Here is a 22,033-nt window from a genome sequence, read left to right on the forward strand (position 1 = left end):
CTCTGTAGAAAACAATGGGAGAGCAGTGTCTGGTTGATGAATAATATATTATAACACAAGGAAAGTGACAAAAATTGTAGTCAATCTATCTTTCCATGGACTGATGTATTGAAAGCAATATGTGTCTACATTGTAGCGGTTAAACTCTGATAAGAAAATCTCATGCAATATTCATGGCGACCCAATGCCTGCTGCCTGGTGAGGGTAAGCGGTGGGGAGAGGCTGCCCTCTGCTGGGCAGAAAAGCACAATAGGCTAGAAAACCATTTTACACCACATTTATCAGGGCTGATACTTACAAAAAACCTTTAACTTTAACAAACTGCAATCATAGTGTATTTACTAATAATAACTGGTTATAAAAATGTTGCCTCAGCGTGTGCGATGTTTTGTATTCCTACAATACTAAAGAAGCCAATGCAATTGGCCATTGTTGATAAAACAAAATGCTCCATGCTTTTGAATCAAATGTTACCCAATCCGAATGTTCTGGGGCTCCTATCAGTACAGATTTGCGTTTGTTTGTTAAAAGAAAAAAATGGCATTGATGCAGAATAATTACTAGTAAGTTGCTGTATGATCTCACAGCTCTGCAGGCGAGCCCATCTTAATCTTGACCTGAACACTCCCCTACTCAGTCCTGGGCCACTCGGAACAATTTAAAAAAATGCTTCAGGACTCCCATTTTGACATGGCATCGTGAGCTGGGCGGAGAATATCTGTTCTCATAGTGCCTACCTGCCACGCAACAACAAAGCAATTAGCAACAAATTCAAAAGCAAATCATATCAGCTGAACTGCTCCAGGATGTCAATTTCTGGCTTTACAACACCTGGGCTCAGCTCTCCCTATCTGCAAAGATGGGAACCAAGAAAGATATAAACACATTGTTATTTTAAGACTCAAATGCCATTAACAACTTTTTCCAGTGCTTTTTTTAATCATTTATTCTATGGGAGGCTTTTAATAAATTGGCTTGCATGTCCAAAAGGTTGGATCGCTTTAGCATCAGCACTCAGATTTTATTTCTTATACTAAATCAAAGATTTTCTTCTACAATAGCCCTTGTTATAAATCCCAATTGGAAGACACTTCAAGTTGTAGCTGTGCCACTTGCTTTGCCTCTGGTCCAACACAGCTAGCAGTATGGTAATTCCACGGTTGCTTAATTGCTTAAACACATGACAGGATTATTGTACTTCAATGGAACTGCAGCTCAATCCCAGATCTGTATCTGGTCTCGATCTTGTATGGTCTGATTTCCCTGTTCCAGCAGTTAGTTTCATGATTAACAGTGGTGTCCCGTTGTGGTTTCTATCAACTTGTACACAGCACATGATTCCATGACAAGGTGTATAGGGAAGCATTACACAGATACAAAATACGTTACGATCAATTGCAGATGATTTACAATGACAAAAAAAAAGAAATTCTGCCATCGATCCTTGTGCCACAACCAGCCGATCAATGTGATTTAACCCTTAGAACGTGGGCTAATATTCAATAAAGTGGCAACTATTGACAAGGGGGATGGGGTATATTTCATGGCATAGTCTATGAATGCCTGCTTGTGCCACTCTACAATCAACTTTATTTTGAAGAGAAATGCTCGAGCTTTAAAATGATGCCCTACTTGTGCACAACCAGGCTATCTATGTGCTTTCACCCTTAGAATGGGAGCTAATTAAGCGATAGTGCCTGTCAATGAAGACTGTATCGAGTGTTAATGGACCGCGACTGGAGTTATGCGTCCCGAGGCGAAGGCGAGGCCGCCAACGAAAGTCAAGGTCAACTAACACATGGTAGAGCCTTCATTGAGAGGGCACTATCGCTATTAGAAAACCATTTCTTCTCATTCTCTTTAAAAAACACTTTGAAACCTACATTTAACTTGAAATTGTAATGATTTGTCGAGAACCCTTCTGCTCAGACGTTTTAGAAAAATATTCCCAAAAGAGTACCAGTTATATGAACTCCATACCCTCCAACATTTGAGAGATGAAAAGAGGTCCACCTGTGTGGCATTAAGACAGCAAGCGGCTCAGTGTGGTAGCGAGCAACCTGCTTCCACGGGGGTCTGGCGACATGCCCCTCTCAGAGAGCCTCCATTCTTTACTTAACTCCTATTTTTTTGAAAGGAGAAAAAAAAAATCATGTGTTAAAATGAAAACAAACATCTTGACAGTGCTGAATTTAGTTGTTTGATTCTAATTTTGTCAAATGAACAGACGTGAACAAATGGAGTAAAATATGGCCCATTGTCTTTGAATGCAAGAGTTACAATAGCTTTAATTTCCTGGTAGGTATTCAATCTTGCTGCACTATCCGTGTGAAATTACAGCGTGCAAAAGTTGTCTCTTTCCAGTTTAGCATCTCTCACCTTCAACATAAATCTAGAAAATATTTCTGTGTTTCAAATTGAAAAATTATTTTAATGTTTCAATTAGAACAATCTGTGTCCAACAAAAGGAACATTATTTTTTTTCTTAACAAACATTTTTTTTTGTTTTATATACAGAACATTGTCCATCATTTATTTCACAACCCAGAACAACAAAATCAGGAAATGCGGCGAAATAGATCATATACAACATAAATGTCAGAAAACAACAATTTAAATTAATTTTAAATATATATTTTTTTTGTTATTTATTTTTTCACTTTTATACCAGCTACCACTTTATACACAATTCACGTCCCCCCCCCCAGACAAAACACCCCCTCCCACCGACAGAAAAATGTAACAAAATGGGAATGATACTGAAAGAGCAAAAGTGGCGACAAACTAAAAGATGCATCAAACTGAAACTTTTCAAAAGGAGGTAGATTATTTTGCGTAAGGAACAAAACATGGGTGACCATATTAAAAAAAAAAAAAAAAAAAAAATGAAAGTTTACTTCTTACCTAATTATTCATGTTACAAACAATAAAAAAGCCACATTAGGTTTGCAGTTAGAGCCCTCTAGGCTTAAAACACTGCCCCCGTCACTCCCATTGTCTCTGTATTATGTAAAGATAAACAAAGATAAACCCGGGGTGTCCGAGAGTCAACTCTGACCAAGAACATCTATCTTGGATTGTGATCTTTAAAACTGTGCCGCAGCGCAGGACATCACATACCTGCAATAAAGATTTAATCTATTTCAAATTAACTTGATTAACTGAATATTCTACACTTTACTCTGCTCAGAATTATATATTTTCTGGGTGAATGATTTTTTCTCCCATAGAAACTATGGGACTGAGTGGATTACCCCCCACCCCCACGCACAAAAAGTGTGCATCAAATCTGTTTTGACAAGTCAACTCAACTGTAGACATGGTTCAAAATAATCCTCTATCGTTATCTGCTACACATAACATTTAGTTGTTCTGTACCTCATTTGCAAAGAATCATAAAAAAAAAAAAAAAAAAAATCCAGAAATGTTTTTAATCTCATCTCACCCAGCTCCATTCACTGTGCATTGCTGATGAACAGCAGACATTTCCAATTGCATTGATCACATTTCTGAGTATCAATCAAAAAATATAGCAACCTCAATTCTTCCAATTTCATTATGTTCTACAGTTTCTGTAGCACTTGTGCATGCACACAGAGGTGTGTTCTACATCTGGAAGCTTGATTGAATACTGACATTAGGAACAAGCTGCCATAAAGGGGTGCTACAATGTTTTTTGATTGAAGTGGATCTGATACCAAAATACCCACAACCAGACAACTCCTAAATGTAGCATTTCAGGAGAACTTGATTCCATTATCAGGAAAGATGTCATTTCTTTGGATATTCCAACGACTATTGCTTCCACAGCCACAGATGATGTCATTAAATCTCAATGGAAATTGGGCAGTTTAACTGGTTGTAATGGGGTAGAATACAGCATTTATTATTGCCAATGCAGGGAAACTGGTTCCATCAGATGCACAAACTGGGTTTCCAAACTCAAATCTCAACTGCTCTTTACAACAGAGATATGATTCTGTATCAAATAACTCATTACATCCAGGGAGCTATATTAAATATGCATTTCCTTTTATTATTTTTATAACAATAATTATTTGTATTTATCCATCAGGTGCAGGGTTTAACACGGGCACACAGACAAAGAACAGGGTCAGTCTACTCAATTATTTACCGCATGCAGTAAGAGACAATTTGGAGCCAAAGGCATCTTAATGATTGAACACCAAAAGAAAAAAAAAACAAAACAAAATACCAATAAAGGAAACAGGCTGGCTGGCTTTGTGAGTGTGTAACAGTGTGAACAGTGATTGCCATACAATGGAATTTTGTTAACCCTAATCTATAGGGTAAATTATTGTTTAAAGTTGTTTGGTTTTTTTTGCGATACACACATTAACCAGTTAATGTTTCCCCTCCAAAGTGCATTCTGGGTAAGCTCCCAAGCTTTCTTCTGGCTTGTTTTTTTAAATCCACAAGAGTGCAGATTTGGCTCATTTAAGCTGTCCTTAGGGCTCCTGCCTTCTTCAAAACTTCAGATTTGTTTTCCTCATGAAACAGCCTGCTGGCATTCACAGGTTTCTCTCTGATTTGAGAGGCGACATGAGCTGGTCTGGCGAGCCCTGATGAAGGTCTCCGAAGCAGGCCCAAGTGCTTTGTGTCGTTCCCTTTCTCATTCTCTCTCTATACCAGTCACTGCTCTACCGTGACATCTTTAATAGAGGTTCCTGCACAAAGAGTAAAATAAATAAAAACATTTTACTGCAGCAGCACACACATTTGAGGTAGAATTACAATTTTATATAACAAGCGTTCAGATATCTAGCACTGAAAACATTTTTTGTAGTCAGTAGTCCCGAGTGAGTATTTTTCTCACTTTAGAAACGCCGCGCTGGGTCCTGTAGGTCATTTGGCTATTCTCATTTGTTGAATTAAGTATTCTATGAACATGTATAGTGAATCCTTTATTTACTGATCTAAACAGTACAGAAAATAACTGCTCTAAAATGTTGAATCTAACGGGCGGAATTGAGCAATACACATAGCCCCAGCACCACAGAGATAACACGGACATGAACAAACAAGATAGCTGCTTCTGCATCCAGTGCACAAAGAATATCACAGACATTTGCAGAGCTTTTTGAGATGTTATTAATAAAATAATGACTTGGATCGCATTATTGAGGAATTTGGTGATAAAACGAGTGATCAGGAAATTATTTATCGGTATGAACAACTATGTAGAGGTATGTGAAAAATACAGCGAACGAGGAGTGGGGCGGGGCTGGAGATACAGTACTGAGTGTCATGTTGATATGCAGTACCTTTTAAACCTGTATTACTGTGAAAAAAATACTTTAAAAGCGTGTCTAAAATAAACTGTGCGTGTGACCGAAAAGGGTTAACAGTTCTGTCACTGTTTAAACCATTAAAATAGTCCCACTAAAGTATTACTTGTATGTTTGTACCTCCATGAATAAAAAACTTGAGACATACAGAAATGAATACACCACATTGTAGCCACATACAAGGATACGATTTCTGATTGCCATATAATAATTAAAATACAAAGCAAATATATATTATTACTAATATGCTATTACAACTGCATGCTATTAATCTTACATTTTATTAAAACTATAACATTTCCTCTTTTGTTCTAACATTTTGACACTCGCTGGCAGTCTTTGTTTTTGAAAAATGACGGTGCTATCCAAGTCATTATTTTATTACTAGAACATCTCAAGAAAGCTTGGCAAATATCCGTGATATATGCCAAGCTGGATGCGGAAGCAGCTATCTTGTTTGTTTATGTCCGTGTTATGTCTGTGGTGAATGTGCATTGCTCAGATCCGCCCCTTTTTTTTTGGCTTCTATCTGTCTCACTCGGCCATTTAAAAGGTTTTCTCGGCTTTTTCCGGAGAAAAAAAACGACAAGAGACCTGTGCTTGATGTCTTTTTAATGATGTCGGACAGAGTCCGACATAGGACCGCAAAGGGTTAAAAATTATGTGATGACTTTGACCTTTTGGATTGATTAACTGTACGAATCTTTGAGCTAAAAGTGTCTGTGTAGCTTTGATGAGATGAGGAGTGGAGGGCAGATATATTGTTGACTAACTAATTTTTCAACATCTTGTACAGAGTAAATGTATGTTGCTGCTTGTTATTTGTTTGTACTTGCATTATCACTATGTAACACAAATGTAACAAATGTTTTTGTTCCTGGGTAGTAAGTGTTATTTCCTAATTGCTTATGCCTCAAAAGTTTTGAAAATGGCTATTATTCCCCACAAACTTTGCTTTTGTGACCAGGACAGTGATATTTTGAAATTTGACTATTTTCCAGAACATTCCAGATAGATTCAGTGCTGAGTAAACTTGGAGTAACTTCTAGAACTTTCCAGTAATATAAATAGTAGTATAAATACAGGGGCCTTAAGCCCACCAGTTCAGTTTAGTTCCAGCTGCCTAAGTGGATACATATCTGCATTTTTCTGAGATGGCATCAAGAGGCTGCAAGCATCCAGCAGACGCATTTTGCTATGTCTGCGGCCAATTTATCAAGACAAGAACGAAAAAGTACTCCGTGGAAGCATCTGCTAAGATGTGTGAGGCCTACAAGGCATATTTCGGCATGCCTGTCGGGGATCAAGACAAACCCTGGGCACCTCATTTCACCTGCGAGCACTGCAAAAAAACTCTGGAAGGTAAGATGGACAATTGTTGCTCGGAATTTTATGTTATAAAATTTGTTAATTTTTAAAATTGTAAAAGTTTTTAATTTTAAAATGTTTTAAAATGTTCAATGTTATTGAAAAAATATATCATATATGAAAAATGTTGCGAGAATCTCTTACACATTAGTCATGGGTGAAATAAATGTATTTTTGTAGGATGGTACAGAGGGGAAAAGAGAGCCATGAAGTTGGCTATCCCAAGAATTTGGCGGGAACCCACTGACCACTCAAGCAACTGCTACTTCTGCATGGTGGACCCTTCCAAACGTCGGACTGGCAAGAATGCACATGCTATCACGTATCCGGACCATCGCCCCGGTGCCACACTGCCATGAGCTCCCCGTACCCACTCCTCCGCAGAGAGAGCAGCCGTCTTTAGGAGAGAGCAGCAAGTCAGAGAGCGAGGAAGACATTGTAGATCCAGATGACAATTTCAGAGGTGGAGCTGAGGAGAAAAACCCATACTACCCCAACCAAAAATACCTCAACGACTTGATTAGAGATCTTGGTCTCACCAAGTCCAATGCCGAGCTTTTGACGTCTAGGCTCAAGCAGTGGAACTTGTTGGATGAAAGTGTGCAAGTCGCAGATCAGAGGAAGCGTCACCAACCTTTTTCCAGCTTCTTCACCCGTCATGATGGGCTCTGCTTCTGCCACAATGTGACCAGTCTGTTCGAGGCAATCGGAATCGCCTGTAACCAGAATGAGTGGCGCCTCTTCATTGACAGCTCATCCAGGAGCCTCAAAGCCGTGCTGCTCCATAATGGTAAGAAGTACCCGTCTCTTCTCCTGGCTCACTCGGTGCACCTCAAAGAGGATTACAACAGCATCAAGACCTTGCTGGACGCCTTGAAGTATGATGAGTACGGCTGGGAGGTCATAGGAGACTTCAAAATGGTGGCATTCCTGATGGGTCTCCAAGGCGGTTTTACCAAGTTTCCCTGCTGTCTTTGCCTTTGGGACAGCAGGGACACCAAGGCGCACTACCACAGGCGGGACTGGCCACAGCGGACCGAGTTCTCTGTGGGGAGGAACAACGTCAAGTGGGAGCCACTGGTGGACCCCCGGAAGGTGCTGATGCCACCACTGCACATCAAATTGGGCCTTATGAAACAATTTGCCGGTGTCTTCGTCGGACCACAGATAAAGAAGATCCTGGAGTGCAATGAATTCCCCAAGAAGTTCACTAGTAAGGAGAAAGCGGCTTGGAACAGCTTTGTCGCAGTGGTTCGGGGCTTCCTGGGCAATCACAAGGCCAAAAACTATGTGGAGCTGGTTGAGACTCTGGTGAAGAACTACGGCACAATGGGCTGTAGGATGTCCCTTAAAGTCCATATCCTTGATGCTCATCTTGATAAATTCAAGGAGAACATGGGAGCGTACTCGGAGGAGCAAGGCGAGCGCTTCCACCAGGATATACTGGACTTTGAACGCCGCTACCAAGGACAGTATAACGAGAACATGATGGGAGACTACATTTGGGGGCTGATTCGTGAAAGTGATTTACAGTATAATCGTAAATCTCAAAAAACTACTCACTTCTAAATCTTTTGTAGTCATTTTTGTATTACTTTAGTATAAATACATGTTAATTTGGATTTATATGTTGTTTTTTTCTGACTATGTGAACGAAAAGACACAAATTCGCCCGTTTTCTCATTGGAAATAGGTAAATTTCAAAATATCACTGTCCTGGTCACAAAAGCAAAGTTTGTGGGGAATAATAGCCATTTTCTATACTTTTGAGGCATAAGCAATTAGGAAATAACACTTACTACCCAGGAACCAAAAAAAAAAAAAATTTGTTACAGTGATTTGTCTTCAACACATTTCTCCTTGAGCTAAAACACTGCCGGCAATATTATTTGTACTGACAAAGGAATACGTTTTGAAAAGCTGATGCAAGAACTGAACGTTTGCTGTTTTTTTTTTTTTTTTTGTTCCTTTAAAACAGTGTGCACGTTCGGTGAGTTATGACGTTGACCACATATTACTATTATTATTTACATTTGATGACAGAATAAAAAAATGATTTGATTTGACTACATACTAAACATCAACACTGTCTCCCTGTCCCAGAACAACTCTTACTGCTTACCTGAGGCTCTCTGGATTCCTGGTTTGCACTGATTTCTTCCCCCTTGACATCGCTTGGTGCTGTGCTGCTGGCCAGCTGTAAACTGCGGGTGACTGGCCCGCCGCTCCGTTCTCGCATCTTAACAGAAAACCGCTCTTCTTTCTTCAGCTGTAGCTGTTGCTGTGGCTGCTGCTGCTGTGCTTTGGCTTCAGTCACCTTTTTTTGCATTCTCATGACCAGTTTCTGAGATCCATTGCCCAGGGCTGCAGGTGGAGACGGATGCTGCTGGGGGCTGCCCTTGGGTGACGTTTTGCTTTTCTTACTGTCTGGGACTGAACTAGAATGGAAAGAAGATGGACGCTTTTGTCGGATCTGAGGGGCAGTTGTTTTGAGTTTGCTGGGTTGTGTTTTCGAAGGGGAGGCCATGTTGCTTGACGGTCCTGAACTGCGGGCCCTTGTTTTGCCCAGCTTGGCTTGCGAGCCCTGCAGTTTAATCTCTGAGTCGGCAGTTCGTCTGCGGAGGTTACCGTTCTTATCTTGGAAAGAGTGGCCACCTCCGGTGCTGCTACCTTTCTTTGCTTTTTTTGAAGAAGCAGGTTTCAGAGGGCAGCTCACAGCCACATGCTTATTTAGGCTCCCAACATAAGTGAACTCCCGGCTGCAGTGTGGGCAGACATGAGTTTCTGGCTCCTCCTGGGCAAGGCTGGAGGCCTTTTTTGCAGTGGCAGCAGATTTGTTCTTCTGGTAGATGGCCTTTTGAACCAACTGGTTCTTTTTCTTGTTAAGGGCGTTCAGCTTCATCTTGTTGGACGGCTCCTGGCTGAAGTTAAGCCTTTTGGGTTGGCCCATCCTCCGGAAAGCATTCTGACCAGAACCATTACCTCCAGCCGCCGCAGAAAACACCCCGTTTTGTGGCTTGACGATCTGTTTGAGTGGGACAGGGTTCTTCTTGGGGGTATAACGTTTTTTGTCACTGGCCGAGGCACAGGCTAGGATGTGCTTGTGTAGCTCGGGCATGTTATCAAAGCTGTTGCCACACTTTGTGCAGCGGATGGCCGTGCTAAAAGTCTGCGGGATATTGTGGGTAGTGAAATTGGTAGCTGAGGCCACAGACCCAGCTGGCGTCCGGTTGTGGTAAGGAAATGGGGGTGGCTTGAAACTAGGGTAGTGTTGGTTGATACCCAGCCGCACATCCGGCCCCTTGGGCTTGCTCTCTCCGGATGCCATGATCTTGATTGTAGTGTAGAGCTCCTCACTGGAGTCATTAGGTTCCTCCTCCTCATCCTCCTCCTCCTTCACCTTTCTATTCTCAAAACTAAGACGTGCCTGAGGAGGAGTGGATCCTTGAGCAGAGGCATCACAGTCTCCAGCAGAAGGGATGGATGGTTCCAGACTGGCTCGACTGGGGTCAGTGTAGTTCTGTGGCCTGAGTTTGCCACTATCCAGCTCTATGTGTGTGCAGTCCTTGTCAGGGTGCTGGTCCCTCTGGTGCTGCTGGAGGTTGCAGAGGAAGGCAAACTCCTTGCTGCATAAGGAGCAAACATAGATCCTGCCTACACCGTGCAGGGTTGAGCGGTGCTCCAGCAGGACGTTTGCGTCCCTGAAGAGCTGCACACAGAACTCACACTTGAAGGGCCAATCTTCAGAGTGCACCGTGATGTGGCGGCTCATCTCCTTGATGGAGGGGAAGGGGGCCTCGCACACATTGCACACAAAGTTCTTGCAAAAGGTCTGCTGCCTGGGGGATTCCTCGGTATAAGGGGCCTCCTGCGGAGAAGAAACAGGAGGTGTGGGAGTGAGAGCAGGGGTATGCGAGACAACATCAGCTGGTTGCTCTATGTCCTCACATTTTTCTTTGATTGTAATTGAGTCTGGTGGGAGTGGGGGTAAAGGATGTACGATCTCTGAGATCAAGGGGGGAGGTGGAGTTGGAGCAGGAGAGGAGCTGGGACTGGGGACTGGGACTAAGGCTACAAGAACAGGCAGGTCTGGTGAGTGTAGAGGGGAAGAAGGGAGTGGTGCTTGCTGTTGCTCCTCTTGCTTGATCATGGTGGTGGGAATTGGAAGGTGTTCTAAAGGTTCCTGTGGGATGGGAAGAGGGGATGGACCCAAAGCCGGAACTGGATCCACAGGGCACAGTAATGGTAGCTGGGGAGCTGACACGGGACATACTAAATCAGTTGAGACATTCAGGGGGTTACTAGTGGGATCAGCTGAGCTTTGTGAAGGAACCGTAGTTAAAGATAATGTATCAGCCTTTTTCTGTAAGGGATTCACAGCCGTGAGATGTGTAGGATCCACTGGGCATGCTGAGGGATCTTGAGGAGCAAGGGTGGTATCCACTTGGAGAGATATGGGATGGGGATCTAAAGGATTAACTTGATCTGGTAGGGAATCAAGGGGAGCGATGCTGCAAACCACAGAGGCATCCAGTAGAATGGGGGAGGGATCCAAAAGTGGAGAAGACGAGGACTCCAACGGAGATGTATCGACTGGATTAGGGGAGGCTTTGGGGGACAAAACTGGAAGAGGGGATGAAGGAGATGAGGAGGAGGGCAATGGAGTGGGAAACATGTCTGGGAAGGGTGAAGGGGCAGTGGGCAGAACTGGCAGAGGTGGGGTGGAGGCAGTTAAGGTTGGTGTAGAAGGGGACAGTGGATGCATGGTCACAAGAGTTAGCGAGGGTGGGGGAGGATGAAGTGCAGATGCAACAGCTGTGTCTGGGGAAAGTGCATTAGGTAGTGGTGACAGGGGAACGGGAGAGGCATCCATAACTAAATCGGCATCAGGACGATGATTGGGGCTGCCTTCTGTATTGTCTCTCTCTTCTGCAGTCTCCGTTGCACTGTCTAATCCTCCGTACTCATTCATTAACACTTTCTGAAGCATGCAGGTGTTAGGTTTCTTCTTTTTGATTAGAAGCTGGGGGCCTCCAATTCCCTTTGGTTCTCCCTCAGGGGAGGACTTCCTGTGCATGCTGAGGTCCAGTACAGCTTCAACGACAGCCTGTCCCTTGGATTTGCACTCAGTTCTCTGCTTGACCCCGTTGGAAAGGTCTAAGGGCTGCTGGTTGCAGGAGCTTCCTGCACTTCTCCCAGTCAACCAGTCGAAAGGTGCGGTTTTGTAAGAGTCCACACCGAGGGGGCTCACAGTGTCCCCTTCATCTCGACTTGACAGGCTCCAGGCCGGTGAGCTGCAGTGGCTCTCCAGCTTTGGCACCTTGAGGGGGAACGGTGGTACAACCTCTGTTCCAGACTTCCCTGTGTCAACTCGAAGCACTGGGCTGTGCTGTGGAGAGTTTGGAGGGGAAGCCGTCCTTCTCTTGAACCTCCCTGAGCCAGATGGCAAAGTAGTAACTGACATCGAGGGTGGTCCAAGTCTATGTCCCTCAGTGAACAAACCTGGCTTGTGGCTCTCTTGGGTCTGCAAGAGCTGCTTGAGTTTTGGGGACAGGTAAACTGTTTTCTCCTTCTGGAAGGCTAAACTGTCAGTGACCTGTGGGTAGAGATGTCCCATCAGAGAAGATGATGAGGATGATGAAGATGAAGAGGAGGAGGATGAAGAGGAAGAGGAAGGCATTATGGGTTCAGGATCCACTTCTGTTTTAATTTTTGTAAGCAGAGGTGGACTGGTGGTTCGCCTCTTTATTGCTGGTTGGCCTGCTCTGGGAACTTCCTTCACAGTGCAGTTGGTGGCCTCTGCCTGAAAGCCCTGTGACACTTTATCAGAGGTAACGATCAAAGCATCTAGGCTGTACAAAGTGGCAGAGCTGGGGTCTACCTCGATGACTTCACAGTTGCTCATGCTGCTGGTTGACAGGATCTTCCCATCAATGTAGAGGCTGAGGTTCTCCGAAATATTGCTGGAGATGTTCACCATGTACTCCTCATCCGGATCCCCCTCGTCTTCCAAGTCCCCACTTGGCACATAGACTGGGGGAGGACTGGGGTTCACCAATTCCTCTTGTGGAGGTACTTGCTGCTTTTGATTTTCCTGCAACAGCATTCCTTTCCGCCGGACACCCTTTGGGAGTAGGTGGCGTTCGTGAATCCTGCGCTGGTGCCGTCGCATATTGGTGTGGGTGCCAAACACTTTCTTGCAATACTTGCATGGGTGCAGCTCCCTGGGATCTCCATTTTCATTTAGGTCTACTGCCCTCTCCACCTCTGCTGGGCTTTGTTTGTCAGACTCAAATGAATCTTGAAGGTCCCCTCTGTTCTGGGAGCCCATTATGATGAAATTTCCAGAAGGGGCGACGAGATCTGGACTCGAGCTTTCTATTGGCAGTGGGGGGCTGAAGGAGGTCGTGGAGCTGCAGAGTGCCCCTAGTTTCTTCTTGGGACCGGCCTCGTGTCTCCGCTCGTGGCGCCGGCGGTTGATCTGAGTGCCGAAGGCCTTCCCACAGTAGCGACACTTGAAAGAGTGGCTGGCTGTGGAGACGTGGATGTGCATGTGACGCTCCAGCCCCTGCTTGGTGGTAAAGCGACGCTCACAGTGCTGACAGGGGAACATGAAGCCTTCCTGGAGCTCACTATTTGGGTCTCCCTGGGGCTTTGGTGAACTGGAGACAGGATCCTGCTGCAGCTGCTCATCCTGCTCCATGTCCTCCTGAGGGCTTGGGAGGGGTGCTGGCTCTTCATCAGATTCCATTGCTTCTGGTTCAGGTGGGGCCTGGCCCTTGTCTACAGGTGTCTCCTCCTGTTTTTTCCCTGGATCTTTTTCCTCTTCCTCTTCCTCTTCCTCGTCCACTTCTTCCTGGGATAGATCTTCAGAAATGCTAGATGGTGACCCGCTCATTGCCAAAGGCAGTTGCTCCTGACTCACCAGCTCCTGAATGACGGCAGTTTGCTCCTGTGACAGTATGGATGAGATTGAAGGTTTCCCATTCTCTTCCTTAAGACCTAAAAGCAAAACAAATACATCAATAAAATAACCCTGTCCAACAATTGTGCCCAATGACTCCTAGATGATGAGGCAAATCCAGGAGAGCTCTGTATGCAAATGTCTTTATGTTGTGGTTAATACTTGAACTAGACGTACAGTTATGCAGGTTTTATTGTACAGTTGACACCCCATTGTGTGAATGCTGTGTGTGCGCATGAGGACCTAAAACATAATTGTATATATTTCTTGTTTCTGTATAACTGAAGACGAGTCATAAAAAAATATATAACTTAACTTCTGTTGCACTTTCGTAGTTTAATGTGAAAACGTATATTGCAAAAAAAAAAAAAAAAAAAAAAAAAAAAAATAATAATAATAATAATAATAATAATAATAATAATAATAATAAAGTAAAACATAAATAACACAATGTGGACCTAAAAGGAAACTTGACCACAATTGGCAATATCTTGTTCCTATTGTATCACACTTACACAACACATTGTAACATTTCCTTTTTAAAAGACAGCATTTCAGTAGTTTTGAATGCAGCTGTACTTTCGTCTATTTTTAAAACAGTAGTCCCTTTTCTTGTATAGATTGCTCGTTTCCATGTCCGTCACTGCACACTGAATTGCTTATATCTTTGTATAGACATATATGATTAGAGCAACCTTCAAATTCAATCAAATCCATAAATGCGCATTAAATATAAATACAATGACCAAAGGTTAGTACATATATCTGCTGCCACGGCACTAAAGACCGTTTGAGAATCAGACCACACAGTCCTTGTTTTGTCCCAAAAGCTAAACCATAAACAGGCTGCAAGCAATTAATAAATTTTAAAAAAGCTAGCAAGTATCCCTTAAACCCAGGCTCGGCAGGACTCACCCTCCTGGGATTCCTCCATCTCTGCAATGGCGCTATCAGAATCACAACTTCCGCTTCTGTCCTTTAAAGCCCTCCACACCTCCCGGCTTTGGTCTGTCCAACAACCTTTTCTTTGCTCTGAAATAGAAAATAAACAAAAAAATAAATACATACTATTTGTCTTTACATATGGAGAGGTGTCTACATGCATTTGCCAGGTCTTTAACATTAACTGTAAAATATCTCAACTAACTGCACATACAGCACTTAACACGGTTATGAGATCCTTTCTGTGTTTAAGGCAATATGTAAACGTACAACTTCTGCACAGACTAGTTCTAGCAGGGCAAGTTTCTTTTTCCTCGTTTTTTTTTTTTCCAGATTAAACAAGGAGGTTACCACAACAAGAATTAACAGTCTACTGCAGTTTTGAAGTGACGAAGCAGGAAAAACATTTGAAGAGGATTCCATTCAGTGCAAAGGACTTGTGTTTCACAGGTTTTGATGAGGTTGGTTAAAATTAATTTGGACCCTTGATACATTGAGTTTTCAGATGTTATTATTAAAACAGTGATGCATCTCAAAGCATGGGCTCTGTTTACCAACCTTCTCAACATCAAGTATCTCTCTTGTATGCAAGTGTGTGCGAAGAAGCCAAAACAAAGGCAAGGACAGGAAGCCAGGTGCAACACTGCTGTCAAACTTACGCTTCAAAGCGCAACAGACAATCACTTATTTTTAATGTGTTAGGGGGGGAAATAAAAAATAAAAAATCTACTTGCTTGCTCACGTTTACCATCAGCAGTTACTGACAGATGTTGGATTCCCATGTAAATGAATCGGTTCATCTCGAATACAGAGTTGTATGAATAGGAGACATTCAATATTTAGGATTAAAAAACTGCTTGTAGAAAATTCTCTTATGTAAGTATTGGGTGAATGAAGCTAAAACCTAGTCTTTGACTAGGCCATCTTCTTTTATAATCTCTTGCACTGTAATCGGTTTTCAGAAATGGGTAGTATTTGACAATGAGAAAAAACAAAAGATTTACAAGAAATGACAAAAAGATAAGCTGATGCCAGTTAGAGAGCTACTGGATCGTCCGACAGTCCTCAGCTTTAATCACTGCGTTCTGCCTCTTTGTGCCATTTCTTCAGCACAGGTTATCACTCTCTTCTGACTGGTTAACAGCTTTCCCAAGGGAGCACTATTTCAGAATGATGTCATAACTGTAGACAAATTTAATAAGACAAGCCTGAGAGTTGTGCTTGCCTTGGACAACCCCTGGCTGTGTGGGAGGAAAATGTTCCATTCCTGCAGAGTTTTAAAGGCTTTGGCATGCTAGTGGCACTATTTTTATAAGCGTATAATATTGAACATGTTTAATAAGATGATGCTGTGGGTTTGTTCATACTGAGAATAATTTACAAAGTTTAGGGTGCAGCAGGGTCTAGGCTCAAGTTGGAACCACAGAACTAGAAAAAACTCCCAAACACCACTGTAAATGTTATACCTGTTTTCTGTGGCAAGATATCCAGAAGCCTTTAATTCATTTTCAAAATATACACATGTATACGAAGAGCAGAAAGGCGATTTATTTCAAATTTGATCCGTCATACCTTTCCTAAATAAAGTCCTTAATTGTGCAATTAAATAAAATAATCCACAACGTTGCTCATTAGTTGATTTACATTTGTGGCTCTTCATGAGAGTATCATCCAAGACACAGCGGTCTCACTTACGGTGCAGTTCAATCAGTTAAACATTTACATGCAGGGATGGAAATAAGACTCCTATTGCATAGCAGTTCCACCCATTTCAGGTTTTACTATGGGCTTGATTAGCTACAGCGTATAGCTATCAAGCTCAGATATGTCTTACTAAAAAACCTAGCAAATCCAGGAATGGATCAAACTACTATCCAATGGGAGCCTTATTTCTATCTCTGTAAGGAGGCTGTGTGGTCCAGTGGTTAAAGAAAAGGGCTTGTAACCAGGAGGTCCCCGGTTCAAATCCCACCTCAGCCACTGACTCAGTGTGACCCTGAGCAATTCACTTAACCTCCTTGTGCTCTGTCTTTCGGTGAGACGTAATTGTAAGTGACTCTGCAACTGATGCATAGTTCACACACCCTAGTCTCTGCAAGTCGCCTTGGATAAAGGCGTCTGCTAAATAAACACATAATAATAATATATTTTTTACATGTATTTGGATACAAAAAAATCAGATGTTCGTATTTGCTACAAATGACAAAAATACCTTGCAATTATTTAGATAGATATAGATATATTTAGACAGCAAAAAGTAAACAAACCAGATTATGCACGCGCACACATATAGAACTTCCAGAAAATGCTGTGTATTGATTGTTATTAGATTGTATATATTATATTTTTTTGTTGCGACTTTTTGTATGTGGAGTGTAATAAATAAGAACCAAAACAGTGAGTTTTTTCCCCTTCGTTTTACAACGCCTTTTCCATGTTTGTTTTATCTGAAGTGTTTAAAGTTAAAATTTCAGTTTTCATTTGCTTGTTCAGCTACAAAAATGCACAAGTAAACCTCATGTTATTACTTTATGAAAACGTGTCTATGGTCACTGTTTTACTGTGAAGAAACGGCAATGGCAAGGAATGAAAAAAAATATATTAAATAAAATGCGGTGTCAACGTACTATTTATTATTTTGGGAATAAACAAAACAACATTTAACTTGAACTGCTGTTTGGCATCATTTCTTTTGCAGTTAATTCACTGGGGTAAAGTAAGTCTTACACGACGTATTCTTTACTCCTGGGATATTTTTCTATTTTAACGTGTTACACATTGTAAAGGTCTTGTTGTAAAACAAAAGGCACACACACAGGGGGCACGGCCACACCCCCTGCCCCTGGTGCTATGCTGTCTCTGGCTGCGTTCAGAGCAATATGATGGCTTGTATTACTTTTTGAAAAACGAACAAATACCCGAACAAAAATTTAAATTATGAGCAAATATCCGAACATGAAAATCCTGTTTGTCACTGAACTACAAATACATTAAAAAAAAGAAAATACCTCAAACATTTTTGCAGAATACAGTAACCACGTCTCTGTAAAAAAACAAAGTAAAAAGAAATCCGATCTTAACTGCCCTGGTCTGTATCTTCGTACCTTCAGCCTCCTCAAAATCTTTAATCCCTCTTGTAGAGTAATTCAAAACTGCTCCCATACAGTCTGCAGCTACAGAAGATCCAGCAACTTTCCCCAAGACAAAACAGTGACCACACTGGGTTACTAAAGCTATGATCTACTGGCTCGTATGCAAATATTAAGACCATCTCAAAAGCCAGGGTTGCTCATGTAAAATTTAGCTTGAGTGCAACAGTTTTCTGGGACTGTATACTTCATTGATCGTTCCGTAATATTTTTCTTCTTAAAAATCAGGTGGTTTTAATTTTAAAGTTTGGTTGGTGCAGCTACACCGTAAAACTCAAGCTAAGAGCAAAGTACGACGCCAAACATTGCTGGCAAGATAAAGCTGGCTGGTTACAGTACAGAAAGTAGTCCTGCTGCCCATATATGGTGAGGGAGTTCATATATGGTCATACCATTAAACCCAGGTACTCGGTTTATTACTGATGCTATTAAGCCAGAAATCATAAAGGTGGTCATGAAAATTCATTGCCAGCATAACTCAGTCCTTAATTACAAAACACAAGTACTTTATATTCTGAAATCCAATAAATAGGTTTTAAAATATCAGATTACAGAGATTTAGACTCGTTTTTACATACCTTTCCTCTTGCCAGGCGTGCAACTGTAATGTGTCCTTTGTATGAAAGCTTGTGCTAAGCAGCCCCTGTAAGACATGTCCACTTGCTTTTTTTTTCTTCTAAATGGCAGCAACAGCTGAATAACCAACATAACGGCAGTCTGGGCTTTAGTTAAAAACCATCACGTCTTGAAATGTAACTTTCACCTGTTCCATTGTCTGGATACAGAAGCAGCTGGAAAGGGATAGATACTGTGGTCACTATGCAGTTTATTCTCAGTCGCAGACTGTGGCGATGCAGCTTTTGACCCTAAGGCTTCTCTGAAGGCTACAAACAAGGGATTTTAACAAATGTGAATGAAATGTTAATGCACATGCTTCAAGTTAAACACTACATTGTTTTACATCAAATGCTGAGTGTTTATTACTGCATATTATTCTAATAAGGTCAATTATACATGAGAACTGTGGTGTTGTAGTAATAACCTGTGATATCATGTTTCACCAGCAACACCTCAAAACATATTTACTGTACTACAATACTGTTTCAGTTCACACACACACACACACACACACAGGACAGACTCCCATGTAATTAGCAATGTTGAACCAATAGGCCATAGAATGCAGAACGTATTTATAAATGATCTGCTCTTTCCATTTTAATTACAAATGTTAATATAAAAAAAAAAAACACCTTTACATGGGCCCGTGTTAAAAATAATCTGTAGGCAGAGGGCGATCATGATTAATACAACCGGTTTAGGAAAAAGACCTGTAAATTGTATGTAAGACTTCGATGATGTATGTATGATTTATGATTCTTAACAGTTGCAATCATGGATTATTTCAGTGGTTTTCAAAAACAAGCGTCTCAAACATCCTGCATTACAGATTTAAATTCATTACCATCCCCGTACATTCGTTGCATGCAGACAGAAGGATAGATACCTCCATACAATGTAACTGGTAACTTGTACACATATCAAGACACATCACAATAGAACAGGGGTTTTCAACCTTTTTTTTTTTTTTTTTGACACTGTACCCCTTCTATTGGGAGGTTTCAGCTAAAGTACCCTTTATAATTTTCACTCACTGAATGGTACCACAGTTGCAATAAAAGGAAGAACAACCCGATTAACACATCCCCCCCCCCTGTTTATTTAATATATATAATTTTTCACAACAGTCTGGGACTGACAAACTGCTGGTTTTACCAAACAGCAGGCTTCATTCTTAACTTTTTTTTTTCTTTTATCAATTGTTGACTTTACTTTTGGTTTTGCTGGGTTTGTTGAATTGATACTGTTGTACATCGCATTGAGATTTCTTGAAAGTCTATTCATAAATTCAATAAATTATTATTATTATTATTATTATTATTGTCAAAGACAGTATTTAGGAATCTCTTTGGAAATACTAGCTTTCTATTCAGCAAAGCCATTATAAATAATACAAAATTATTATCTACAATTTCTAATGTATCTAAAAAATACTCAACGTAGTATCCTTCTGAAAAAAAACTGCCAAGGTCAAATAATGGCAGCTAAATAATGCAAAGACCATTACATATAGCACAAATTAACTTAAATTTTACAAGCAGAAACTATTTATTTTTAAGTTAACCACTTCATAAGACAAAAAAACAACGACGGATGTTAATTATTGCTTTTTGATAAAAAAAAAAATTCTAACAATAGAATGTCCTTTACTTGTAAAACAACACAAAAATGGTCTATTACCGCAGCGGGGTGTACTTTAAACAAAAAAACGGTTTTGTTTTAAAATCTTAAAAGCCCTTTTCAATAATTATTTGTTGAGATAACTAAAGACATGAATTATATGTTGTCTCCAAGTCAGTCACATGGCAATACAGAGTTTCATTTTTGCTAGTCCACAGTATTTGAGTGCAAGAACACTAGCATATCAACATGTTCTGGGGTTAGGGCTTGCCCTCTTCCTTGAGGCTATAGAGCCTGCTACTGAAAACAAACGCTCAGAGAGAGTTGATGCTGCTGGTATTGCAAGATAAGCTCTTGCCAAGTTTGACAGGTAAGGGAGTCTTTCCTGATTTGCCTTCCACCATGTTAGAGTCACTGTTTCTGTTGCCAGACTTTTGTGAAAGATATTGCATCACTTCTTTCTGCACACATGAAATTTGCCGTCTTCAAAAGAAAACATTTTGTCTGTCACTGTCTGCTTCATTCTAGTTATCTTTCTTTTAACTCTACCACTGAACGGTGAACACTAAACACTAAATGATATTTACAATAATATTTAGTGTTTAGCGTTCAGTGGTAGAGTTAAAAGAATGAATAACTAGAAGGAAACAGAAAGAAACACAAAATATTACCCTTACATTATTCAACGAAGAAGGGGCTTTGTTGCAAAAATATGAAATCGCTTACCAGTCACTACAAGCGCTTGAGACGGATGCATCGGCATAGTTATAAACCTTTCAAAGGCATATTAACACAAGAGGGTAGACTGATAAGTATGAAATGTATTTTATATTTTTCAGATTTTCGTTATATTAGGCCTTTAACTTACACAATGTTAGCTGAACCAACACAACGCAATCTATTTATTACATGCAGGGCTTAAAATTGGCCTCTTTCATCTGGTCATTTACTTTCTTGTATTTAGTGATGCAGATTCAAAGTGATTTTTTTTTTTTAATAATAATAAATATGACCAGATGAACATAAATTCAAATGTTTTATTTTGATATGAAAGTGTTCCCTACATTTCATTCATTAATGCGAGGGGGGTGGGACGGGCGGCAGACTGGCTTTGTTTACAAACTGAACTCAGGCGGGACACGGCAAGCGATTTTTTTAAGCATGTTTGTAGGAAGAGAGAGTGGGGGGAAAAGAATAACCTGATGGAGTAGGAAGAGATTTTTCCTAGTGTAAAAAATTGAAGGTTATATATATAAATAAAATAAATAAATAAATATTATTTCTTAGCAGACGCCCTTATCCAGGGCGACTTACAAGATATCACATTATTTTTACATACAATTACCCATTTATGCAGTTGGGTTTTTACTGGAACAATCTAGGTAAAGTACCTTGCTCAAGGGTACAACAGCAGTGTCCCCCACTGGGGATTGAACCCATGACCCTCCGGTCAAGAGTCCAGAGCCCTAACCACTACTCCACACTGCTACGGTAATGTAAATCATTAAACAGTTTTAGATACTGTGATGCATTTTTTTTTAAAATCTGTGCTCTTCAATTGCTTTTTTGCATTTTCATTTGCAAGTGAACTGTAACATTAGGACTTTATTGAGCACTAAATTCTGCAATTTTGAATACTGACTTTTAAATTTTGGAAACTGGTGTTTTTTGTTTTTTTTTTAATCTTTTTGCTAAATTGCATTGCCTTTTACGTTTTATGCAGTTCTGTGCATGGGTAACATTTTGATTTCATTTTGCTGTTGTGTCGGTAATGGGAAATTTTACATACTGCAGCAATACATACCAGATTTAAAAGTATTGTAGCGCTAAGCTGCAGGGTTTCCAGGATATAATGAGACAGACAACAGTTGCGGTAAAAGCAGTAGGAAACCACTGTATTTATTTTTTTAGCTTTTAGTGAACAATGGCTCTTATTCCTCTCTCGCAGACTCAACCTCCTCTCTCAACTCTCCCACAGTCAGATCCCGCATCTCTCTTTCAGACTGTCATCTCCACACATACACACCCCCCCCCCCCCCCCCCCCCAAGTCCCTCCCCGC

At 41.1% G+C, this 22,033-nt stretch overlaps 1 protein-coding gene across 4 annotated transcripts in view; it reads right to left on the minus strand.

Moving 5' to 3' along the window:
* Positions 1–2,402: 2,402 nt before the first annotated feature.
* The window catches only part of LOC117425814 (PR domain zinc finger protein 2), a 42,273-nt gene continuing 22,642 nt past the window's right edge, over positions 2,403–22,033 (minus strand). For all 4 annotated transcript variants that reach the window (XM_058993396.1, XM_058993395.1, XM_058993393.1 and 1 more), the window contains 3 exons: positions 14,557–14,673; positions 8,800–13,679; positions 2,403–4,688 (listed from right to left, as the gene is read on the minus strand). In XM_058993396.1, the coding sequence (XP_058849379.1) occupies positions 4,662–4,688; positions 8,800–13,679; positions 14,557–14,575 (4,926 nt within the window). In that variant the 5' untranslated portion in view covers positions 14,576–14,673 and the 3' untranslated portion in view covers positions 2,403–4,661. The remainder of the gene's footprint in view (positions 4,689–8,799; positions 13,680–14,556; positions 14,674–22,033) is intronic.

The sequence above is a fragment of the Acipenser ruthenus genome, chromosome 20, assembly GCF_902713425.1.
Source record: "Acipenser ruthenus chromosome 20, fAciRut3.2 maternal haplotype, whole genome shotgun sequence".
Taxonomy (NCBI): Eukaryota; Metazoa; Chordata; class Actinopteri; order Acipenseriformes; family Acipenseridae; genus Acipenser; species Acipenser ruthenus.